The 13,511-nt window shown below is 40.8% G+C and overlaps 1 protein-coding gene across 1 annotated transcript in view; it reads right to left on the reverse strand.

The window, feature by feature from the left end:
• The window catches only part of PKHD1 (PKHD1, fibrocystin/polyductin), a gene marked incomplete at its 5' end in the record, with an annotated part of 169,925 nt that overhangs the window by 113,513 nt on the left and 42,901 nt on the right, over positions 1 to 13,511 (reverse strand). The window contains 5 exons of the mRNA XM_027901487.1: positions 5,549 to 5,795; positions 7,042 to 7,177; positions 10,181 to 10,315; positions 11,475 to 11,574; positions 13,078 to 13,190. Coding sequence (XP_027757288.1) covers positions 5,549 to 5,795; positions 7,042 to 7,177; positions 10,181 to 10,315; positions 11,475 to 11,574; positions 13,078 to 13,190 — 731 coding nt within the window. The remainder of the gene's footprint in view (positions 1 to 5,548; positions 5,796 to 7,041; positions 7,178 to 10,180; positions 10,316 to 11,474; positions 11,575 to 13,077; positions 13,191 to 13,511) is intronic.

Here is a 13,511-nt window from a genome sequence, read left to right on the forward strand (position 1 = left end):
CTCGACAGAGATGAGCCACAAAGGATTTGTTAAACCAATCAATGACATGGAGTAGAACAAATATTAACTCTCCTGTTTGTGTTTACCATTAACTTATTTATCCTAAGGGTCCATATCTGTGTGTATGAAGGCAGGCTCCGTGTTTAGCTCTAAATGCTTTCTGCTTGTGTAATAATCCATTATGTTTATCCCTCTTCAAAAACAGGAAAACAATACAGCATTGAACTTCAAATGGGACACCAAATGTTTATATCAACAGTCCAGATTTATTGCTGGCCAAAGGGAGGCTAATTCCAAATTATGACCATACCAAACACTTTACAGGTTTAATGTTGGGCCCCAAACCAGTTCAGTTTATTTTAATTGCCAAGAGCTAAGAATTTGCAGCTGTTTTGAGTAAGTGTGTGTATCTTTGCTGAGATACCAAGCTCATGATTCAAATCTGCCTTGCATTATGAACTTTTACCAGCAGTGATGTTTTTTCATGCATGGGTCTTTTTGGAAATAACCAGATCTTTGAGTAACCACCATGGCCTGATTTTGAAATAAAATAAGAATAGAGAACAAATGAGCATGTGCATATTGAGAGAAGAAGGGTGGTTTTCAGGGTATTTCACAGCAGGTGGATGGATATTCATCTGAAGGCGCCACAGCAAGTAAATACCAAAGGAAAAGCAAACCTGCAGTAGCCATTTGAAGTCTCTTCAAGACCCAAAGCCACAGAGGTAGGGGGTACACCATTCCTTGCTCACCAACCCATCAGCAGTGGCTGGTTTGCATCAACTCAACGCACACACGACAGGAGAGGCCGTTAGACCAGTAAGAATTTAGGCTGTAAAGCAGAAAGTTAATCTTTTCCTTCACAGCAGCCTAGAGAAGGGGGGAGCAATAAAAAACTTGAATTACAAGACTGGTGCTGAGAAAGTCTCAGGTTTCCACAGCAAGAAATGGAAAGCAAATGACAAGGGACCAAGAGGAAAACTTCCTCCTGGTGTGCCGAGTGTTTGGAGTCCCCTTTGCCGCAAGGTGCTGCCTGGCTGCAGATTATTCTAATGCTCTCCTCTTGTAAAAATTATGCATAATGTGAAGAAACTTTGAAAGTCACTTAATCATGTTATGACAATTTTTTAATGAAAATTTGTTTTAATATTAATAGAGATTCATAGTTTCATGATAATATGGGTGGCGGTGGCATTTGGAGCAGCCGTATCTTGCCTGCAGCCATGCTGTGCTGTGCCATAGCATAAGCTGTGCTTCAGACTACTCAATAACTTTCCCACATATAAATTTATAAAGACTTTTATAAGCTCCAATTATGTTTTTAAAAGACATAAAACCCCTCTTTAAAGGGTGCTTACGTGACACATTAGTTTAACTTTCAACTGGACTTTGCAAAGAAGGGTTTTGTTACAGCAGCGCAAGCTTGGAGATGGATTCACATTTCCCTGCAAGTTGATGGGTGAGGCTGTTCAGGACAGAGCCACAAAAGGTTCAAGATAAAAGTGTTCTTTCTTAAAATATGGACTTCTAGTGTTTTTCTCTGACAAACCCTTTTATTTTCCCCAAACATATATTCTGGGGGGAAAAGTGTTAATACACTATGCGCAGTTTGTTAAATTAAAGAGCACAAAGATAAAGAGTTCATTGCATTGTAAACTTAGATAATTAGAATGGTCTCAGAGAAGCTTTTAACTTGCACCAATCCCAGGCAGGGAAACTTTCCTAAAAGCCAATCCTGATGCAACATTCACTATGTTTTGGAGGCTGAGGAAGTTAAAAACATGGCCATGGACAAGCTTTGCCCATTGCCCTAAGGGTCAGGGAATGATGCTGAGGTTGCTGCAATAGAGGTTGTCATGCTGGGGTTACCCTCTCAAAACCCACTGCTTTCTTCAGCCTTTAGGGTTTTTGGAGCTGGAGTCCATCCCTGAAACTCAGAGGAAGAAAAAAAAACACACCATCTCAAGCTTCTCTTGGTTTTTTTTGAGTAGCACAGAGAACTGCATCACTCTGGACCAAGAGAGAGCACAGGAGATGAGATTGTTTTACTGCTATTGCCTGGGACATTTTCCTTTTACAGAGTAACTTCCTACCAAAATGAGGGTGCTCTTGTTCTGTCCCTTAGACCAGATGATCAGCAAACATAGGTTCCGTGCTCAAGTCTTGGGCTCAGCGGCTTGTAAGCTGTTTTTCACCCCCGGTGCACCCCACTTTTACTGACTACAGGGTTTACAATGAGTGGTAAGCACAACCAGCTAAGTGCAGATTTTACAGGTCACATATTCCAGGGACTACAGAGCACAACAGAGGGATTTCTTCCAGAGTGGTTTTTAATTCTTTTCTTATCAGAAAATAAAGAAAGCCAAGCAACAGTACTTTTATCCTTTTACTGAGATGAGATGAATCCAAGAGACTGTACTGGTAGGAATTTTTTTCCTGTCACCCACCTGTCTTTATTCTCTCTGCTCAACCTCTGCCAATTGCTCCTAGTCATGTTTTGCTGTATTAATCCTAAAATATTCCCTTTTTATTGCAAACACTCTTCAAACACATCTGGATAAAATTCACTGATTCTCCTTCTTCTCCCACCCTCTCATTCTCTGGTTGTTCTGTGGATATTTTATTAATTGACTTTCACTCTTCATCCCCTCCAGCTCATTTTTATTCCCATCCTGGTCCTTTACCAGGTCCATTTTGGAGCACTGAACAAAGCCCCCATGACTCACCACACTTATTTGGCTGCCTGCTGACAGTCTTTCAACTTAATATGACGGTGATTTGGCTGCTGGGAGCTACTCAGCAGAGAGGATCTGGAAGCAGCACAGAGAGGATGCTGCTCATGGTCTCTTGGGTTACTCTGTTAAGCACAGAGTCCTCAGGAGGACAGACTAACAGCTGGCTTCTGCTACTCACACTGCCAAGTATCTCTGATGTAAGTTGACTCCCAGCTTATGCAGATGAATAATAAAGAAGGGAAATAAAGGGTACTTGCTTCAAATAAAACCTTGATTGGGAAGTTATCAGTATGATTAATCATGGAATGGTTTAGGCTGGAAGGGGCCTGAAAGTTCATTTCATTCCACCTCACTGCCTTGGGCAGGGTCACCTTCCACTAGACCAGGTTGCTCAGAGCCCCCAATCAACCTGGCCTTGAACACTTTCCAGGGAAACTCTTATGCAATTTACTAGAAAGGCAAAATTTAGGTCAGGTTAACTCTTCCAGAGTTAACACCAATGGTGCAGATAGACTCCTGCTTGTACTCACTCCTTCCCCACCTTTAGAGGCCAGAGAAACCAGGTGCACTGAATACATGAACTATCATAAATTTTTATGTTGCTGCAGTATCCTAAAGCACTCAAACCATTCTACAGGCAATGTTGTGAGAAACTCCATCTACCCACTCAGCATCGACCCAAAGATCTGTAGTCCATTTCATCAGAGTAAACACAGACTTGAAAGGGAATTGATTTCCCTAAGACCTCTTGGTTAACAGATCCAGAAAAAACATCCAGTACAGTTTTATTTTGCCTTCTACCCAGTATCTTTTTTGTTAAACTAGAATGACTCACAGCTCTTAATTTGTTGCAGAGTTTTATTTTCATTATGAGAAACAGTAATCACATGCAAATTCTGCAGGTAGCTGAAAGTCTTACAGTTTTCCCTTTCAATCGAACAAGTGATTTTTTTTTTTTTTTCCCTCTCTGGGAAGGGGGTTTTTCCCTCCTTCTTTTAAAATATGAATTATGAGGCAGACATGAATAATTAACAGCCCTCTGACAGAGCACTTCAGGATTTCTGCCTGTGTACTACTAACTTGAAACAGCAAAAAAAAAAAAAAATGGATAATGGTTCAGACTTGAACTTCAAAAAGAAAGTGAAAAGCTGAGCAGGGAACTGGAAAGGGAAGATGAGCATGGGAAGGAAAGGAGGAGTGGTGTTTGGATCACTGAAAGTCTTTTTCATCCTTTTTCTTATGTCAAGAATTTGCAAGTGTCCTCCCTGAGTAGCTGCCAGCTGCTCCAAGGCTGGAGCAAGTCCAGCCTGGGAAGACAACAAACAGCTCCAAATTCCCCAAGCAGTCAAATACTTTGGTGTGAGATGTCAGGTCTGACACAGCATCTCCAGGAGATCCCTGCCCTTCTGCCATGAAATGACAAGTAATAGGAGATAGCACAAGGCATTTTAAATGGCACTGGACATCTCTCCATGGGCAAACAAATCAAGGACCCAGGTTTCCATTAGCTGTGATGAGACACATCAGTGTCTATGAGGTGACCACATATGTTCTTTAGGCCAATATCTAAGTTTTTATGTCTTCAACCTGATTTGAATTCACTTGTATTAAGTTTCTGGCTCACTTTACCTACCTTTCCAATAATTTTTCACTGCTGAATAAGCTCTGAGAGTTACGTTGTAGATTTACTGCAGCTCCTTTCACCCAAAAAGTAATTTGTTCATTTATTCTTTGTGTTCCTCTATCATGATTAAGACATCAAGCAAATGGGTTCTCATTCATCACTTCCCTGGAGGTATTCAAGGCCATGCTGGTTGGAGCACTAAGCAACCTGGTCTAGTGGAAGGTGGATTGGAAATGGATGATTTTTAAAGTCCCTTCCAACCCAAACATGTGATTCTATGGTTTCCATTTACAAACATTGATAGTGTCTATTCCAGCCTCTTGAAATCAAGCGAAAACTGGCATCTTAAGTCTGGAAAAGCAATTACCTAGTTGTTAAAATAGTTCTGCCATTCACGATAACAAAAGTTTATTCTTGAGTTTCAAATCTCCCTTATACCACTGTCTGATCCCATCATGTTGGTGGGAAACCCTAACTCTATAGACTGAAACACACTGCTTTGGTTGTGAGTCTGAGTCAATCTTAAATTTAGTCAATTCAGATCATTAAGTTCATTAACTTGCAGCAAGCAAAGAACAGCAAAATGAATGATCAGAAAGTCCTGATGAAGTGGGTAAGAAAGGCATGGCTGCAAGAGAGTGGAAGAAACAAATTCATTGGAAGGTTTTCTTTCAATGAAATACATCACAAATTTTTTTTATATCTTCTATGCAGCATAGGTGTTTATTGCCTGACAGCTGCATCCATGAAACTGTAAAATGATAAATCCATTTTTACTGGAAAATATTATACATGAGTCTGACAGTTTATAAAAATAACATAGCAGTGAAATCAGATGGCAAAGATTTTCTGGTTAAGACATGAAGGGGGTTGGAATTAGATGATCTTTAAGGTCCCTTCCATCCCAAACCATTCTATGATTCTATGACCTCTCACTCTTTGGGACCATTTGAGGAAATCTTTCAGAGTAAGCATAAAAGGCAACACTTAATTAGACCTAAAGTCTAATCAAAACTTTTTGGACAAAAACGCAGACTAATGGATGTCACTGCTCAGGTTTTAGACCCAGTTTAGGATCCAGCAGAGAGGCAGGAGTCCTGGGACTAAGTTCAGACCCTGCAGCAATCTCAGTATAAAACATAGCAAGCAGCACTCATGCCAGCTTTTTGGAATTGGAATAGTTACTTACAAATGGAGGGCCATACGGTGGAAAACAAGGTCACTGCCACAGACACTACCATCAGAAGCTTGACTGAAGTTGGCACTGTCTGTGCAAGATGCCCCAAGGATATCTGTGGAAGGCAGGAGGTGACTTCCTTTCTGCCCTGTGATGGAGCCATCGAGATCCTCAAGGATGGCAGAGTGAGGGAAGGGGAAGGACACTTGGAAAGGTGAGCTGATGAAGGTCAGACGTTCAGCTCTCACTGCGAACCCACCTGAGGGCAACAAGCAGCATTTCAGGAAAAGAGAATGGTCACTTCAAGTAATGGCCCTGAAGACATCTCTGGAGGGAAAGAGACAAACTTCATTCCACCTTTGCTTTGGAAAAATGTCTGATGAGTCAATGAGATGAGGAGATTCAGGAAAATAAATAGAGGTGGTTGCAGGAATGGCTATTGCTTTGCCATGGTCAGGCCCAACCTGCCTGGTGCCCTGTAACTTGTGCTTACAGACTTGCCTGACCCAAGTGCTGCTCCTGGTCCTACCTGCACCTCCTCCAAACAGGCCCCACTGCCAAAAGTTACAGATCCCAAAACAGTGATTTTGATAGATCACTCCTGCCTTTTCCTGAAGGTAATTCTTTTAGAGGTGAGGACTCTTTAGGGATGTGTAAATATACTTGACTCCTGTGCACAGGCACAGCACTTGGCAGAATAAAACCTTGGCTGAAAAGTGAGTCTGGAGGATTCTTTCACTACTGAAACACAGGTAGCTGCAAAAAGGATGAATATTTATGTGGGTTAAAGCACAGGAAGTTTTTGAACACATTCATATATAAATAAACGTCAGAAAATTGTTGCCCCATGGACCATAACAAGTCATCTTAGGTATGAGTGTTCATACACCACATGGGTTACTATCTAACTGTTCTATTCTCAATTGCAACCTCTCTAAGCCAGATTTTACTATTCCTCCTTTGATCTCACCTCCTGAAGACTTTTTCTCTGCTATGTTATTGTAGGGCAGTATTCATTTATATATAAATATATTTAAGAGGTAATTGCAGTTGAAATATTCTTCAAAGAGCCTTTGAGTACCTCTTCAAAGCTCTCAAGGATGCTTAGTTTACATGTTATCTCAGGCAAATTTACCTAAGGTTTAGGCTGGCCTGAGGTAGGAACTTGGTAAAATTCTGTGAGGTTGGTCATAGCTGTTAAAGAAATCATCACTCTTGAAATTTTACCTCTCAAAATGAAGGTGCAGAAAAAGGCAGTGTATAAAAACACTTTTCACTCAGAAAATTAAACCAGGGCAGAAGTAAAGCTGCACTTGTCTTAAGATATATGCAATATGTGGCTTCAACTGCATGAAGAAGGGAGATGGGGGAGAACCTGAAACCTCAGCCTCCTGGAGAGCAGAGCAGTTATCAACGGTTGTCTGAACTTCCAGATATATGAATCTGTAATGGGAGGAATTCAGGGACTGTGGAAATCCTGCTAAATAAATCGAAATCAAACTCACCCTGCCCTTGGCAGCAGCCAGAGCAAGTCCTGATTGCTGTGCAGGTGTTCTCATCAAAGTTCCTGAAAGCTGTGTTGGAGATGAAGAGCTGGTATCTCTTGGGAGTTTTCAGTCCTGCAGACATACAGGTCCTCTCCTGAAATGAGGGAATGAAAAGAGCTGGGAAACATCACCGCGTGAATCACAGAATATTAGAATTCTTTGGGTCAGAAGGGACCTTAAAGACCATCTCATTCCAATCCCCTGCCCGCTGGCAGGGGCACCTTCCAGTGGACCTGATTGCTCCAAGCCCCAACCAACTTGGCCTTGAACACTTCCAGGGATGGGGTTTCTGGGATGCACCAGCTGGGATGCAAGAATGTGATTGCCACAGCTGAGGGGTTTGAAGGACAGATATAAGCTGTTGTTTTGTAAATTCTGGAAGTTAACACCTGTTTAATTCACCATTTACAGCATGTGATAACATCACATTCAGGGCAGCTTGTTGCCTTTTTTCTGGGTTGGACATTTGAAGACAAAGCCAATTGCACATTCCCTGGGAAGAAAGAATTCATCTAAAAGACACAAGGACCAGATTTTTACAGCCCCTTTTACTTCACCTTTTCTTGTCCAGCAACTAGGAATTTTCCCTACTTTATCATTCTAATTTCTGTTCTAAGAAAAATCTGCAAAAGCCTTTTGTAATTTGGAATGGGGGAAGCATTTAAGCCAGGCTCTCTGCAAAGCTCTACTTGACTTCAGGATCCATCAGAGCTACAAGAACTGAAAAGGAAGAGCAAAACCCACAGGTGATGAGAAACACAATGGACAAACTAGATTTTAGGGTGTTTGTAGCAAAAGACTTGTAGAATAACTCTCAAAAGCCATAGTAGAGAATCAATCAAGAAATCCACCCTATGTGAAAACATCCTCTTTAATTGAAAATGTAGAATGAAAAGGGATTTTATAAATAGATTATTACTTCAAAGAGATGGTGCTCTCTTTAGTCTCTTTAAGATATAGTAGCTCCATCAGCTTTTTTATTCTGAGGCCAAAACATCTGGAATGATGGTCCTGTTCTTTGGGCCATCTTCTTCCAAATCAGTGCTAAACAGAAATCCCTGACTTCTGGTAACAAATCACTTAGAAAGTCTCTTACTTTTTTTTTTTGTTTACAATTCTGGTCCTTCCATCCCACCCACCTTTCTATATTTTTTCCTAATTCCTTTTATTTAAATAAATAGCAAATAGAATGGTTTGAGACAATAATCCCTCCCTAGTGTGTGTCACCTGTCTCAGAACTCCTGCTTTTCCCAGGAAGAAATGCCTCTCAAATGGCTCCTCAAAGACAATGAATTGCTTTATGAAAACATGGAAGAGTCTTGCTGAATGTCTAGGCAAAACCACGACAGAAGTCAACAAAAATCTTTCCCTTGGTCCTAGATTTAGCCCTGCCACTAATGTTTCAATTGGTCAAAGCTCCAATTTTTAAATGCCCTGATGTCTCCAGAAAACAATCTTGTTTTGAAGCACTGCTCTCAAAACGTGGAAGGGCTGTAGCAGAGAGGAATATCCAAGGTTCCCATTAAATTAATGTCATAAAGTTTTAATTGATATTAAAGAGACATCATTATTAAAGGGAGAATTACATACATTAAGATGTAAATTATGACAAGGAGGCTCTTATCATGAGATAATCAAAGATAATCACCCCCCTGGGGTACTGCAAGAAACAAGGCACAGCTGAGCGCCTCTAAATCTCTTAACAAGTACAACATTGGAGTCCTTCCATGGATCCTGCAAAGCAAAAACAAAGACATCCACCCTTTGGTGCCTGAGACAAATTCCTTGGGACCCTGCAAGGTTGGACAGGTGAAGCCAGGATTTTATCTGAACTACATACTTACAACAGAGTTTTCTTTCTGTGGGCTTCTGAAGAAAACTCATTTAAAGCCCTTTCTCTGCCAGTCAGAAGGAAAATTAATTTAATAAACAGCAATAGAAAACTGAGCAGGGAAAAATAAAAAGACCTCAAAACCATGAACAAGCAGCTGTGGCCAGTTGTAACTAAAATTCCATTGTTATCCATGTTATTATTCTGTTAACAACCTGGTAGCACCCAAAGGACTTTGTCCAGCTGCCTAAAGAAAATCATATTTACTGCATAAATAAAATTACACTTTGATGGTATTTTTCACTCTCAAGCAAAAAAAAAAAACCAAATAACACTCTGTGGTCCAGGTGGGCCAATGATGCTGCAAGACAGCAGAGGAAACCAAAGTGTTGACTGGGATAGAAACCAAATCTGGTGTTCCCCCTCATCATTCTCAAATCACCAAACTAAACCCACATGTGTGTGGTTAAATGCTGTCTGTTTATTCAACAAAAAGAATATAGGAATATATGGGAATATACAGGAATTTATGTTAAAAACCCTTGATTAAACAAAAATTGTGATTTTTCTCAAAAAATCATGTTCTGTGAAGTTCCAAGGTTTTTCTGAGAGCATGCCAATCTTGGAATATAAGACAAGTAGGGGAAAAATTAACTGTCTTGCTAAAATCCTTCAGCTTTTTGGTTTTGTGATTTTGTTTTTACTTTTGAATGTTGTTTTATACAGAATACGAAGAATTATGCCTTACAATGTGGAACTTTTAAACAGCTCTAAATCAAAATAGAAAAACTAGAGTCTTTGTTTAAAATTTGTTTTAAATAAATCTTCAAAACTTCCATAATGAAATAAAAGTATGTTTGGGGAAAAAAATCATACAACCATCGAATTTTTTAAGTTGGAAAAAAAAAAACAAGGTCTTAAAGTCCAACCATTCCCAAAGCATTGCCAAGGCCACCACTAACCCATGTCCCCAAGTGCCACATCTGCACATCTTTTAAATCCCTCCAGGGATGGGGACTCCACCACTTCCCTGGGCAGCCTGTTGCAATGTTTGATAACCTTTTCAGTGAAAAAATTTTCCCTAATATCCAATTTAAGCCTTCCCTGCCACAATCTGTGACCATTTCCTCTTGTCCTGTGTCTTGTCCTATTTTTCATACAATCTATTTAAAATCCAAGATTTACCATGGGCTGTTCTCCAGCCTTCTATTATTTCTCCAGATTCCCATTTGAAGGCAACATTGAAACCATTCCTGCAGTGCTCACCTTTTGCCCAGCATGTCCAATTAAAACACTGTCAGACACAGAGGTGTTTCCCAGGCTCTCCACGATGTCAATGCCAAAGTCTTTGCAAGAAGAAATCCAGAAATGCTGGAGTTCAAGATTCCTGCTGCTGAAAATCTATATAAAAGAAAAATAAAGGAATCATCATCATCATCAAATCATCGAATGGTTTGTGTTGGAAGGGACATGATAGATCCTCTGGTTCCAACCCCCTGCCATGGGTAGGGACATCTTCCACCAGACCAGGTTGCTTCAAACCCCATCCAACCCGACCTTAAACATTCCCAGAGATGGGACAACTAAAAGAAAGAAAATTGTTTCTGGAGGGAGCCAATGGAAAGAAGTAGAATAAACTTAGTTATTCGTGTATTCTCAGTCAGTCTCATACAAATAAATTACAAGGTGGGCAGAGAAAATAAACAAACAAAAAACTCACGCAAAACAACCTTTTATTTTTTTTTTTCATATAAATAAGCTTTTCCAGGAAGAGTGTGCATCAATTAAAAAAAAATCACACTGAAAGATTGTACACCTTCAGAGTCATAGAGATGGGTGAAGCTAGAAAACATGACTTACAGAGAAACACATATAAACTGTTCAGGTCATCAGACAGGGGGTTAAGAGGATCACAAGCTCTAAATTGTATACATGGAAAGAAAGCATCAGATAATAAGGGGTGATGTGTGTTTTTTGTAACCAGATTCATTAAAAATGAGCTATAATAGCTGGAGAATGAATTTAGACAAATTCAAATGAATGAAAAGTGCAAATTTTTAATGAGAATGAAAAAAAAATCCCCTGGAAACCATCAGCCCTATGAAGGTAAGATCCCTCAGGATCTTTTACCACCTGCAATCTTCAAGAATAGCTTAGATCCACTCAGGATTTGTGTTTTTGGCAACATGATCTAGTGAAAGGTGTCCCTGCCCAAGGCAGGGGGATTGGAACTAGATGGCCTGTAAAGTCCCTTCCAACCCAACCCACTCTTTGGTTCCATGATTATAGTGGCAGTCAGGTGTTAGATGGGTACAGAGAGCACCAGCTGCCAGTGAAAGGAGCACTGATTCTGCATTGAATTTGTAAAAAGAATTCACACAAATCATGCTTCTGGCTTTTTCATTAAAGTAGGAGCCTCCAGATGAGAAACATGAACATACAGTTAGAAGAGCTTTACTGTGACTGTGACTTATTTGCAGCCTCAAAGATGAAGTCAGTGAAGAGTTGAGACACCTGGAAAGATCCTGAGCATCACAGAGGACAGTCAGGACAAACATACCTGTGTTCCCCCTTGGCAGCTCCAAGCTGTGAAGTTGTTGAACTGAACAGGTCTGTTTGAGCTGTCTGGCAGATATTCTGGGTACACCAGCAATCCATACCTGTTTAGGAAAGAAAGCAATGGAGACTGATTCTTTACAGTGGTGAGCAGATTTTTCTATTCATCTTTTCGATATCTAAAATCTAAAGTCTGTAACAGTTCGGTCATGAGATTTTATCATTTAATCCCAAATCAGAGACTGGTAGATAACACTACTTATTTTAGGCATCTAATCATGCCAGTGAGGATATTTAAAATTTCTTTTTATGCGTTTTCAGAATGAGCCACAGCAGGGCTAACAAGTGTGCAGTGTCACTGAAAGGTGACATCCCCATCATGCTCATGAGTTTTCAGCATCACCTTCAGATAAGCCTGACCTGAATTTAGACAGATAAGGCTTTTATTTATCTTGGATTCAGTCAACTTGAAGTACAGCCCAAATGCACATGTTCCCGAACGCTACCCTTGGTTTTGACCTTCTCAGAGATTTTAAATCCAGATTATTATCCAGATTTCCTCAAAATCCAGGTCACTCCATCCACTGATTTTCAGTATAATATTTTTCAGCATAGTTTCTGTTTCGGGGAAGCACAGGCAAAAGCTCTCGTGAATAGCCATTCCTGGATACTACAGGAACAATTTTACATGAAATGTCATAGAATCATGGAATCACAATGTGGTTTGGGTTGGAAGGGACCTTTTAAGAGCACCTGGTTCCAACCCCATGCTGTGGTCAGGGACACCTCCCACTATCCCAGGTTGCTCCAAGCCCTGTCCAACCTGGCCTTGGATACTTCCAGGGATGGGGCAGCCACAGCTTCTCTGGGCAACCTGTGCCAGGGCCTCACCACCCTCACAGGGAAGAAATTCTTCCTGTTATCTAATCTAAGTGTGTAAGAAAGAAATTGTATATCTGATCTCCTGCAGTCACCCTCTTCTGATAATTCCTGGTAGACAGAGAAAGTGAGCTTTCAGTTCAACACGATCTCTGATGCTTCAGTGCTTTGCTGTTGATGAGGAACTGTGTTAAATGTGGCACCTTAGGCTAAGCTGGGATTAGTTAAACAAGGGGGTAAAGTGGAGGAGCTTGTTAATAGCACAGGGAATTCCTGCAAGTTAATAAACAGGGCTTGTGAATGATGAAGAAAGGACCAGGAAATAAAGGAAAGAAGTGGCTGCCCCAACCTTGAAAGTATCCAAGGCCAGGTTGGACGGGGCGTGGAGCAACCTGATCTAGTGGAAGGTGTCTCTGCCCATGGCAGGGGTTGGAATGAGATGCTCTTTAAGGTCCCTTCCAACCCAAACCATTCTATGATTCTATGATTCTATTTAACCTAAAAGAAAACCAGAAAAACAGCCCCACACACATCCCTGACAAACACCGATTCTGCCCTGTTGCAGATAACTCTGCTGACAAGGGAGGAGGACCTGAAAGGGGGTAAAACGGGGGGGAGGGGGGAAGTTCTGAAAAGAGGGGACAAGGCATTTTCTGCCCACCACTGCAGTTTTAGTTGTCACAACCACCACTGAAGGAAAAGCTCTTTCACCAAAAATCCCCAATTACCTCGTGCAGGAGTGAGCTGTGTTCTCACTGAAGGACAGGAGAGGCACTTTGGATGGTCCCTCAGGGGACAGATGAAAGAAATAGCCATACCCAGCACCACACACTGTGTTACCCTGTAGAGAAGAATATGTAACTGTGAAAATATATTACCACAGATTTCTGGAAATAAAAGTCAGCCCAAAAAAAAGTCAAATTAAAATCCCAGCTGAAGTCCATTCAAATTCTGGTAAGTGTGGCTGGTAAAAGAAACCTTCTGTGTCCCTAGCCTTGTCCTGTTTTCACTCTGACCTTGAGGGAGTCTTAAAAAAGCTGTTTTAAGCCAGACAGCAAGGATTGGCCAAGCAACAGAGACAAATGACAGAAAAAAAATGTGTTGTCACAATTCTGGAAGAAATAGGTAAGAAAAAAATGGGTGGAAAACTTACACCTAAAAA

This window comes from Empidonax traillii, unplaced genomic scaffold, assembly GCF_003031625.1.
Source record: "Empidonax traillii isolate 1590-97213 ecotype Southwest subspecies unplaced genomic scaffold, ASM303162v1 scaffold788:size291989, whole genome shotgun sequence".
NCBI classification, from domain to species: Eukaryota; Metazoa; Chordata; class Aves; order Passeriformes; family Tyrannidae; genus Empidonax; species Empidonax traillii.